Here is a 12745-nt window from a genome sequence, read left to right as displayed (position 1 = left end):
TCCCCGTAATCTTTGCTATCCAAACTAAATGTTTCTCATTCTGCCCTCAGAGCTGAAGGCAGTATCGTCTCCATCAGCTTTAAAAAGCTTTCCATGTATCATCATCTTAACGCTTCCACCCCCGAGTAATATAAACAGTATTACAAAGCTCATTTGAAATTGATCACTTGTTCATATCCCCTCTCCATTCACCCCCATTACACTCGCACCTGTCGTTGAATCAGCTCCACCGAGACACACACACACACACACACACACACACACACACACACACACACACACACACACACACACTCACAGAGCCTCAGGGCAGAATATCCCCCTCAGTCTTCTGGCGTGCAGCTCTTAAACAAGCTAGGCCTAGTTGAACTGTGACCTCTCCACAGAACATGCCCTTGGGGTAACTCCACAATCACAGGATGCATGTGTCTTTGTGAGTGTGTATATATATATGTACATGTCTTTGTGAGTGCATGTGTGTGCTTTTGCACTCAAGTCTCCATTTCTTTAATTTAAAATATTCATGTATTCATGCATGCTTTTATCCTTTTGATATATTTTTGAATCTTAACATGGGGGGACATTTGTAGTTGTTGCTTTTTAGGCTGATACGTTTTTAATCAAAACATTTTTTTTTTTTTCATTTTTTGGTTCAAACACCCCATGCACCATCACCACACACACACACACACACACACACGCACACACAGATCTAATATTAATGTCTTGTTTATGTTTATGATGGATGGTGCATCCAAAGCTCTGTCTGCCTGTCTCTCCCGTCTCACCCCTGCGTCAGTAAGCACTCTGTACGCTTAAACAAATCACTTTGTCTAACTCGATCAAATGTTCTGCAGATGCATTTTTGAATTAAAACGGTAAAAAATTTCACAAAGCAGAGACATTTGTTTTAAGTCAATCTGATTAAAGACGGAGTGGGTTTTCGCTCGCCCGACTGGGTCGTTGCCGGTTTGGCGCCACCATCACAGCCAATAACAATCATGACATCACACACTCTCAAACACCAACACATTGCCTTTCCATGTACATGTGATTCTGTGTAAATAGGCACATAATTAAAGACTTTTATAGAAGTTTTTAATGCATTTAATTATTTTTGACAAATCTTGTGCCATTTGTACCAAATTTTTCTTTAATCTATTTCCTCTTTGTAGCCAATCCATCTTTTTTTACATCGTCACAAAAAATCTCATAAACTGCCACAGCTTCAGGACATTTGTGTGGATTTGGAGGTGTGTGTGTGTGTCCACTGATTGTGCAACATCTTCCTTCATGTATGTGCACAATGTGCGTGGATCTGTATGGAGTTGTGTGTATCCTATTCTTTGTTATTTCCCTTGTGCGTGTCCATGTTACGCTACCAGCCGTGGGTTTTGCTCTTTTGGCCTTAGCTGGCCCTCGACTCACATCTCCATCCATCACAGTCTCCAGGCCCACCCTCGGGCCTCTCCTTGCCCCACAGTCCCTCACCCTACCTGCGGAGGCTCTCTAGCTTCTACCCAGGCTCCACATCAGGCCCGTGGCCACAGGCACTCAGTAATGGACGGCTCCATAGGTGGTAGGAGGCCAGAAGAGACACACATGCTCACAGGCACACACAATACAGATACAAGGACACACACACACACACACACACACACACAAAGACCAGCAGGGGCTCTTTCCCACCAGCTGCAGTGAAAGAGAGGGAGGAGGAAATAGGAAAGAGGAGGGGACTCCTAATAGGCATAACTAAAGCACTCCTAATGAAGGGATCCTGTGTGTGTGTGTGTGTGTGTGTGTGTGTGTGTGTGTGTGTGTGTGTGTGTGTGTGTGTGTGTGTGTGTGTGTGTGTGTGTGTGTGTGTGTGTGTGTGTGTGCGCGCGTAAATGTTCAGCTGGTGTGTGTGTGGTGTGTGAGTGTCGTTAATGTTGATCCTGTTATAAAGTGCTATGGCCCAGAGGGTTGGCCTGATATTAAAGCCCTAAATGATGCTATTTATTATGTTGTGTGTGTGTGTGTGGATGTGGATACTTTATTGCTTTCCTCCCTCATGTTTTGGGGTGGGGTTAGTGTTGTATTGTTGTAGGGATCGATAGTTTTGTGAGCAGGTCACAAAATGTAGGGGTTTATCGATAATCATCACAGTGATTATTAGTCTCTGCAGGTCGGAGCACAGAGCAATAGGAACAACCAGCACTTGTAATAATTACACACACTGTGTATCTCACTCAGAAAATTGTCAGATGAGTCATCTGGTTCTCAATGCACCATTCAACATCCTGTACATTCACTACAGTGGTCACTAATGGGGTTTTGTGCATAGTTTTCAGATTTTGTACAAATATCTGCTCTCATCAACTGAAAAGGAACAGTGGAGACCTTAATATACTCTCAAAAGACCCAAATTGAATATATCTTTAAGGAGTATTGTCACAATCTGTCAGTGATTTATTTTAATCATCTTATATTCTCATAACAGAGAGATTTCAAAGCATTGCCTGCCGACTATTTGTTAAAGTGACACATTTCATGTCACTCCATGTTTTTCCTATGCTTCCACTCGAGTGTCCGTAGTGTCTTTGGGCCCTTTCACACCTACATGGTTTGGTCAGGACTTTCAGACTTTTTAAAGTTTGATCCAAACTAAAATTATTTATTTCTTTTATTGTATGACAGGGACAATGCACAGCTCCTTAGCAGTACCAGAGTTAGCTATAAGCTAATTTTCATCTGTAGTCCCTGGCAGTAAACAGAGAATAACATCTTTGTCAGAAGGGAAACCTAACAATGAAGCAGTGATTACAAGTGTGAAACCTCCCCTGGACCACGGTCCGGACCAAACATGGTTTGGCGAAAAGAGGTGGCTTTGGTCTAGGTAAAATTGAACCATGGTTCGGTTTGTTTCTAGTGTGACCAAATTACAGGAAGTTCTGGCATAACCGGAAAAATTAAAAACAACGCAAAAAAAACAAAATGAGATGCAGTAGCACACGGATAGAGAAGGAGACCAAATGTTTAAGTGACATTTGGTCCAACAACTTTATAAAGAGTCAGTTAGAAAAACTCACACAAATTCTGACAATTATTTTCCGAGAGGATGAGAGAGAACGGACGGCAGAGCAATGTCTGCAACTGTAATTGCAAAATGTGAAACCAAAACTAACCGGATCAAATGTATGCAATGCAACGAAAAAACGGAAACCTTGGTTCGGACTTTCCGGTGTGAAAAGGCCCTTAAATTATATTAAGGCCTCAGAATGGATCAACAAAGATTGTTGCACAGTTACTTGTTACAAAATCAATTTGAATTTCTAATGATGCCAGTAAGGTCTGACCAAGTCCAGAGAAATCCACAAATAAGGAGTGCTGCATCATGTTCATCACTTTGGACGAAGCACTGAACCTGCTGAAATAATAATCACCTTTTATGAAATCAGAGCATTAAGCTTAAGTGTTTGTGAGTAGTGTTTGACATTTTCATACTAAATACTAGTTCTGACAAAATTATCTTCGTCTTTATACGATGGAAACATTCCCTTGTTCATGTGGAGGCACGTGTTGTGTTGGTGACTCTGGGTTGAGTGTGGTGGCACAGGTCAGGGCAGAAGGCACTACTAACCACCTTCTTCTGACAAGTCCTAGGACACTTCACACGCACACTTGTGACATTATGGTTCTTCCTCATTTAAACTCCAACCCCTTAAAGATCTGTCTAACAAAACGTTTCTTCCGTTTGACCCCTCCTGCTGTGTGAAGTGTGTGTGCTTGTGTGCCTCAATGGCCTCCAACCTGCAACAACCTGCAGTGTGTATAGATTGTATAATAATCCAGGGTGTTGGGGTCAAAGTGTGTGTTATTGGCACGCGTTGCAGATATGAAACCCCCTACAGGGTGATTGCATCGTCTTCCAGCTTCACCGCAGTTAGTCTCAATGACCTCTGAACCCAAGTGACCTCTCACCCCCAACCCTCTCTCCATCGACGTTTTGACCCTCCTGCTGAGGGGGTGTGTGTGGATTTTTTTCCAAAAAAATATTTTGTTCTGTTTCCAGCATTTTAAGTAGCTACAAATAATTAGATTTTCTTCCGTGTGTGTGTGTGTGTGTGTGTGTGTGTGTGTGTGTGTGTGTTGCATGCTTGCATACAGGTGCCAACCCCCTGCAGACCAATGGTTTGGGACACACAGCACGGGCCTATGCTAAGGAGGGAGAAGTGAGCACAATACTGCAGGAGTTTGAGGGCAAGGTATGACGCACTCACGCAGACACAAATTCTCATTTTGTTCTTCCGTACAAGCTGTGCAGAATATGCAAGCAATTAAAACAATATTAGTTTCCGTGCACGCAAATGTTTTATTGCCGTAGTTGTTTCCTGTGGCCTGTGTCTGAATGACTTGGGACTATTGACTCAGCAGACATCTGTGTCATTTACTTGCCTTCATGCACACAGACACACACACCTCGGGAGGTCTGCTGACTGAGTGACAGGTGATATTGAGTATTAGAGTTGTGAAAGCTGGTTGAGGTTAACTGGGGTTAAAACATGAAGAGTAAAGTTGGATTATATCAGCGTTTCTATAGATATTATATTGGACTAGATATCACCTGGAATTCAACGCACAAACGTGCAGCTGTCTATTGTCTTAAAATATCGTATAAATATTTTCTGAAAGCACCAACAGTCATCTCTAAAATATTATCACTAATAGTGATATCAACATATCTGGTCTAAACTATATTAATAAAATAATATATTTTTTCATACCTCCAAATTCTTGTTTTGGTCAGATCAACTAACATGGAGATTTGATTCGGCACTTTGTGCACATGTAAGGGCATGAGCATGTCATACCTCTGTCTCTCTATCTGTCAAATAAAGGCAAAAAAAACCAAAACTTTACTAATACACTTAGAATACTATCAGGTTATTGTAAGAAGATTTAATCAAAAATAAAATCAGTTCTTCTTCGTGTAGTATTTTCTTGGATAGTTGGTATTTTTCCAATTGTTAAAATGTGATTTCAATTTGGAACTGAGGGTGATCTTAAGGCTTGGTTAAGCTTTAACTGAACGATGCTATAGAATCAGCTGACTGCAGGGACTCTCTTGGTATTTCACAGGTGTATATTAGTAGAGGTGGGGTCAGCTGTTTTCTTAAATAAAGCTACCCTATGGTAGTTATCTACCAGTTTGACAGCAGGACAGAGCTAAGCAAGATGGAGAGAGAGAATAAACAGCCTGCCTCCACTGCAGGGTGAAAACCTGGAGTCTGAGAAAACAAAGCGGGGCTGCGGAGGATGAATGAGTCATGGGGTGGCTACGAGAAAGAAAGAAAGAAAGAGGGACAGAAACTGAGGGGGAAGAATATGTAAAAATGAAGGGAAACAAAAAATTTGGGCAGAGGAAGATATGATAGGTGGAAAAAGAGATCAAATCAGATGTGTGTCAGAGAAATGAAGGCAAAGGCAGATAGAGAGCTAGTGTGTTAAAGAGGAGGAAATCGGAGGGAGGGAGTGAACGGAGTAGTAAAGAGACTGAAAAACGACACAACCCTTTAATAGGAAAAAGGGGGAGAAACCGCTTTATTGTCAGGGCGTGTTTGGCCACTCACTCTTTTCTTGTTTCAGTGTCTTTGTAGTGGGGATGAGCTCTGAAGCAAGGGTGGTATAGAAGAAAACATGATTAAGAAATAGGAGTAATTAGGGGCAGACTTGCGAACTCTGCAATGTCCTCATGGTTTTCCCCTGGAGAGTTGACTTTCTTACATGTCTTCTTTCACTTCCACGATTCATTGACTGTCTCATATGATTTCTGTATGTTCGTCTTCTTTGCCTCCATCTAGTTCCAGGAGGCGCAGGCTCGGCGGGAGGCGGAGGAGAGGCGGCGGTTTCCCCTGGAGAGGAGGCTGAAGGAGCATATCATCGGACAGGAGGGGGCCATCAATACTGTGGCCTCAGGTAAACACACACACACACACACACACACACACACACACACATACACACTCTGAAAGCGAGCAAGAGAACATGTGGGATGCCTAAAAGAGGCAAAGATATTAGGTAAATGCACACATGGAACATGATATATGCAGCCAAACACAATGACATCCACCACAAAAATAAGAAGTGCACATAAATACATGCTTCCAAGCCACAGCCTTGTTTCCACATTGCTTTTTTTTTCTTTTTATGTTTCTGTTTTGCACTCCCCTCCTTTTCCTCTCTCTTGCTGTCCTCCCTTTCCTCCTGCAGTAGGCGGGTTCAGACAGAGCGGTGGAGGCTGTAATTGGTTAATTGTGATGAATGAGCTGTCTGTCAGGCATACACAGGTGCTGTGTGCATGTGCGTGTGTTTGTGTGTGTGACAGCTGAAGAGGCCAGGCTTGGAGCCGCCAGTTAACACGATTACATACAGAGGAGACATACTACAGACCCCCCCCCCTTCTCTGTCTCTCTTCCCTTTTCTCTCTTCAGTATATCCCTCCATCTCTCTCTCTCTCTCTCTCTCTCTCTCTCTCTCTCTCTCTCTCTCTCTCTCGCTCTCTCTCTCTCTCTCTCTCTCTTTACCCCCTTGATCTTCATCACACCCACTCTTTCTCCTTCACCCTTCTGTCCATTCCTACTTCCATTTTGTGGCCTCCACCTTCTGCATCTTTCCATTATCGCTCCTTGCCGTCCATCTCTCCCTTCCTCGAAACACACGGATCAGGGATGGACAGGCAAAGTGATGAAGACAGGAATAGAAAAACAGATGAGATGGGGGTAAAAGAAATGGAGACAATGGGAGACAAAAAAGGAGAGGAACGCTGATGGGAGGAGATAGCAGAGAAGTGTCTGAAAACCAGAAAGCTTGTAGCAAATGACAGAAAGACAAAGAGAGCGAGTGTAATGCATAGAGAAGAGGAGGGAGGATGAGTTAGAGCACAATAACACAGCAGACAGTAAAGAGCTGATATTACACCAGGCATCCATGGAGGCCATGTATTGATCCGCAGATGTGTGTGTGTGTGTGTGTGTGTGTGTGTGTGTGTGTGTGTGTGTGTGTGTGTGTGTGTTCAGAAAGGGTTCTGCAGCGAAGAAAGATGTTGTGTGTTATTTTTATGATCTTGGACAGATTTGTGAAAATAATCAACTCACTCCCAAAGTCAGAAGCGGATATTATAATCAGTGATGTTTCCGTGAGAGCAAATACTGCAGAGTTTATAACCAACACGAGAACAAGTTGGATTGACTTCATAAAAAAAACTATAAATAAATATAAGGAAACAATGAAAATACAAACTATAGATGTCCACAAAACAAAATACAAACAGTGATGCTATTTGAGCAATAGTTGCGTTAAGTGTCAGCGTACAGTGGGTTCTGCTGGGAGTCAATAGTCAAAGAAAAGGGAATCGTGGGATTTGTAGTTTTTGGCAAGGTGATAAATGATTGTTGTTATCATTGCAAATTGTTCTGAAAGCCATAGAAGACGTCGCCACATTGATAAAGGAACAGCTTATTGATCTCTGAGAAGTATTACAGTGAATATATTACACACACACTGAAAGCAAGCAAGAGAACATGTGTGATGCCTAAAAGAGGCAAAGATATTGCAAAGATATATACAAAAACATACGATATCTACTGTGCATTTATACTTGTTGTGGTGTGTGCTATTTTGTAAGTTTTATCACAGATGAGCCGAGCAGGAATTAGCCAAACTGTGGCAGAGTCAGAGAGGGGAAGTAGGGATTTAGAGATGAGGAGATGGACCAGGAAAGAGCGGAAAGGATATACTGGAGATAAGGATTCAACCAATGAGAAAGGGATGTACAGATAAAGAGTGAAGAGGGAGCTGCACATACAACAATATATTTTACTGTATGTCATGAGTTATTTGAGTGAGAAAATATTCATTTTACAATTATATAAATCGGAGAAAAAGCAAATCCTCACATTTGAAAAGCAGGAAATAGCCAAATGTAGGTTTTTTTATCGATAAATTACTTAAATTATTAATCGTTATCAAAATTGTTGATAATCAATTTACATCTATCACCATTGATTAATAAATTAACATTTATAAATTATATTTATATGTTTTTTATATATATATAGAGATATATATAGAGATATATATATATCATCATCAGCTTTTTATTCCAGACTCAAAGTCCATTCAGAAGACACAGACATGACGTACAACATACATTAAAAAGAGAAAGAGAAACATATACAAAGAAATAAAAACATATACAGTACAAAGAAATAAATATATATAGTTATCTCTTTTGCAGTTTTGCAGACCATTTGGTGTTTTGTCATGTCTCCAAAACGGCTGTTTCCCCCTGAACTCCTTGTGATGAACAGCAAGATACATTCACTCTCACACACACACACACACACACACACACACGCACACACACACACACACACACACACACACACACACACACACACACACACACACACACACACACACAGGAAGGAGGTTAGATTGATCCAGGTTTAGCTCTCAGGGCTAAGAGTTATTGAGGAGAATCATCCCTCTGTAATCATGTTAGAGCCAACCAGACCTGCCCAACACACTGCTGTGTGTGTGTGTGTGTGTGTGTGTGTGAGAGAGAGAGAGAGATCAAGCTTTCATTTGTTTTGTGTCTCTTTCCTTTCCTTGTTGTCGTCAGGGTCCTCTGAGAAATGTCAATGTGCCCTTCTGTCAAAGTCGGTCTCAATCAGCTAAAACACACAAACACACAGAAGGTTACACTGTCATTCACACAGCCATTGATAAAGCAGACGGCGCTTTGGAGCCCCTCTTGTCACTATTCATCTCTGTGTCCATCTCTGACACACTCGTTTGTTTCTCTGTCTGCTTATCTCCATCACTCCTCTCTTTTCCCTCTTTATCTCCTTCTACATCCTTACTCCTCTTTCCTCCCCTTATCTTCTCTCCTCCTGCTACTTCCCTCTCTACCATGTCATCTCTTTACCTCCCTCAATCTGCCTCTCCTCCTGTTTTCCTGCCGAGCATCTGTTCTCTATGATTATCAGCTATTAGTAGCTGGTTTAACACTCAGATCTGCTGGCTGTCGTGAAGTATTTCAGCTTCACTGTATCACACACAGAGCCTCTTGGATCACAATAAGTGAGCAGGAAAGGTCTCATCGTCTGTGTAAAAGATGCCTTGACAGGATACATACTGTAGCTCTTGTTGGACACTCTTTGACTGTTGCAGGAAGTTGAATTCAAGTTTTGGTTCCTCTGTGTTCTTTTTAGCAACTTCGCCACAGTGTTCTCCTGCCACTTATCTTCTTCTGGCTGCACTCGATAACTTGAAGAAATTGACACCTCTCAGATGCACTATTTAAGCTTGTTCTCTCGAACACTGTTGCTAACTAGAGATGTGCTGAGAACTTGTGCGTCTTTGGAGACAGTTGGCCAGAATTTTTAAAGGCAACGACAAGTTGAGAAGAATAAAAGGCGGGTGGATGTAAACCGGTCAGTGGGCAGAACATGAGGATAAATATGGCATAAATTGACCACCCTGCTAAACCTTCACCAGTGTTTTTAAGTCAAGACTTTTACAAGGTTCTGTTCTCACTTGTCAGATTCAAACAGATCAGGATTCATGATCTGAAAGATGTGCAGGACCTATTTTTTAACGGTTTTAATTTACAATCCAGAGGTAATGTTGGTAAGTAGAAGCCACAGACAGACCTAGTGTGCATGGTTGCATGTTTTGTGGCTCTATTCAGCTAAGAAAAGTTGGCCTGAGGAACACTGAACACAGAAAATTGTAATAAACAATTACAAACTTATATTTTTAAAATAACCATACTATAGTTTTACTAGCTCCTAGTGTTTATTTTTTCATTAAAAATGAACATTGGTGAGTGCCTTGGTAGCTCACCTGGCAGAGTGGGCACCCGTATATAGAGGTTTACTCCTTGACGTAGTGGCCACGGGTTTGACTCCGACCTATGGTCCTTTGTTGCATGTCATTCCCCCTCTCTCTCCCCTTTCAAGTCTAAGCTGTCCTATAGAAATAAAGTCCTAAAATGGCCAAAAAAATAATCTTAAAAAAAAGAACATTGGTTTGATAGATGGCATCATTCTGTTGAATATTTTGTTTTAAAATATTTCAAATAAAAAGAAACAGAGCATTTATGTTGTGTCTACAGTGAAGCTGATACAGGTTTATGTGTAAAAATGTTAAGATACTAATTGATTAACCTCAAGCAGCAAGGTGAGAGGTAACATCCGTCGTGCATTACCTAAAAATGAAGAAAAGCTAAATGTATTGTTACACAGGATCCTGGGGACTCCCACACCCCATATGGATGACTATGGTCATTTTTGTGTCAGCTTTATAAAGATGTAAATGCTAACTTACCTGAATGACACAATCAGGATAGATCCACACATTGATTTGGGGGCTGAAGACTCGGCTCCTAAAGGTGGGGTACACTGTGACACTGTGAACAGATTGCCAGTCTAGCTCAAGACTAACACAAAGACAGACAATCACATTCATACCTATGAGCAATTTAGAGTGTCCAATTATTCTAAAATGTATGTATTTTGGACTGTGGGAGGACACTGGAAAACAGCCGGAAGAGAGCCACACAGAAACAGCCAGAACCCCACACATTAGGGCTACAGCCTGCCAGTGGATTCAAACCCATGGCCTTTTTGCCCAAGGTAACCAATAAGCTATCTTCTAACTTGCTTTGATCCCATTGGCAAAGCCCTGCTCGTCTATGGCTCTGGTTTTGGCCCCGGCCTCTCAACAGCTTCAGATTTGGATGAGTTTGTGCTAGTGTCTGCTTCTTCGTCGAGTGGCTGAAACCACGGGCCAGATACACTCTTTACTCCCCTCCGATCCACCTCATCATCTTGTCTTTGTGTATGTGTGTGAGTGTGGTTGCTGGGGTGATGGCAGGGTTGGGTAGGCACTCCTCTTTAAGCATGCGTGTGTGTGTGTGTGTGTGTGTGTGTGTGTGCGTGTGTGTGTGTGTGTGTGTGTGTGTGTGTGTGTGTGTGTGTGTGTGTGTGTGTGTGTGTGTGTGTGTGTGTGTGTGTGTGTGTGTGTGTGTGTGTGTGTGAGAGGCTGCGATCCATGCTAAACTGATTTCGCCATGGCCGCGCCAGGGAGGCTAACACAATTACTGCTGGCTAATGGCCCCACTGACTGAGGGGGGAAGAGAGGCAGCGTGGGTAGCTTTCTGGAGGTCTCTCATCTTGCTCTCTTTTTCTGTTTTCTCTCTTCTGTCTCTTTTTTTTCTCTCCACCAAATGTCTTGACCCTTTTCTCATCCCTGCTCTCTCGCTCTTTTATCATAGTTTCTGGGATACCCGTCACCCTCGGGTCAACTCGGTTCAGTCTAGTGAAACTCAGGATACTTAGTGCAAAAGCAAAGTCAACAAATGCAAATGACTAAAATAATAGTCCTGATTTTCTTTCTCCCTCTATCTGTCTCTGCACTCTGTAGCCATCAGGAGAAAGGAGAATGGTTGGTACGACGAAGAGCATCCTCTCGTATTCCTCTTCCTCGGCTCATCAGGAATTGGTAAATCACTCATCTTTTTACACTCAAGAAGCGATAGCAAAAAAAAAAAAAAAACTCTTTAGTTTCTCGAAAGGAGCTGCCAAAATAAACAGAACACTTGAGTGTGTTAAGTTTCTGAAGTTTGTTGAATGCATGCAGAGTGTATTTTCCTCCTGCCAGTCTACTGATTTCAAAAAGAACAAAATACACAAGAGGACAAAAGCGATGATGTCACACTGTAAAATGTAAACACAAACTGGAGAAACTCTACCAAGTATTCAGTGAATGAGTTTCTCTCCAAGGTGTCAAAATGTACTGTGTGATGTAAAAGTAAATACATTTAGCATTTTTGACTGTTTCTTACATCTGCCTATTTAATTAATGAACTGCAAATATATATATATATATATATATATCCCACATCATCACATACCCTTCACCATACCTAGAGATTGGCATGGTTTTATGTCGGTTAGCCTAATAGCTGGTTTGATTTGCATTGAGAGATGATTTTATGGAAAGTACCCCATGCCAATCTCTAGGTATGGTGAAGGGTATGTGATGATGTGGGGCTATTTTAATTTCAAAGGCCAAGGGAACTTTATCAGGATGTATAGTATCCTGGATCCATGAAATAACTGGCCTTTAAAAATAAAAATCTGCCTGCCTCTATGGGAATTTAACATAGGGGTGTACTTACTTATGCCCCCTGTATTTTAAGGAAGAACATTTATTTATTTACGATACATTATTCATTCACAAAGAAAATTGGTGTCCTTAAAGGTTGGATTTTTCCTCATCTTTTTAATTAAGGCATTAAGATCAATTTCCTAAAGATGATTTTTTTATTCCTCTTTTTAGTCAACTTTAGCATGGGTGTCCTAATTTTTTCACATGACTGTACACTGTTATACAAGCTGTACACTTAATACTTTACATTGTAGCAAAGTGTAATTTCTTCAGTGTTGTCCCATTAGTAAATAATGTGAGGTGTGTACTCACTTTTGTGAGATACTGTGTGTGTGTGTGTGTATATATATATATATATATATATATATATATATATATATATATATAAAAAACGACAAAAAACTGAGATAATACTTTCTTCAAAGACCTGTCTGACTCAGGAACAGCTTGGTAGTGTCACCAGATTTAGCTCGCCCACAAAGGCTCTGATCAACTCGCTTGTTTTTAAAACAATTTTCCTTAAGGG

At 41.3% G+C, this 12745-nt stretch overlaps 1 protein-coding gene across 2 annotated transcripts in view; it reads left to right on the top strand.

Annotated features, from left to right (window-relative positions):
* The window catches only part of clpb (caseinolytic mitochondrial matrix peptidase chaperone subunit B), a 50546-nt gene that overhangs the window by 14495 nt on the left and 23306 nt on the right, over window positions 1-12745 (top strand). For both annotated transcript variants that reach the window (XR_004897358.1, XM_031293307.2), the window contains exons 6-8: window positions 4150-4247; window positions 5844-5958; window positions 11473-11550. Coding sequence is in view for 1 of the 2 variants with exons in the window: in XM_031293307.2 (XP_031149167.1) it covers window positions 4150-4247; window positions 5844-5958; window positions 11473-11550 (291 nt within the window). In the remaining variant the exon portion in view is untranslated. The remainder of the gene's footprint in view (window positions 1-4149; window positions 4248-5843; window positions 5959-11472; window positions 11551-12745) is intronic.

The sequence above is a fragment of the Sander lucioperca genome, chromosome 5 (assembly GCF_008315115.2).
Source record: "Sander lucioperca isolate FBNREF2018 chromosome 5, SLUC_FBN_1.2, whole genome shotgun sequence".
NCBI lineage: Eukaryota > Metazoa > Chordata > Actinopteri > Perciformes > Percidae > Sander > Sander lucioperca.
Note: the sequence above shows the minus strand (reverse complement) of the source record. Positions and strands in the feature narration are given on the sequence as shown.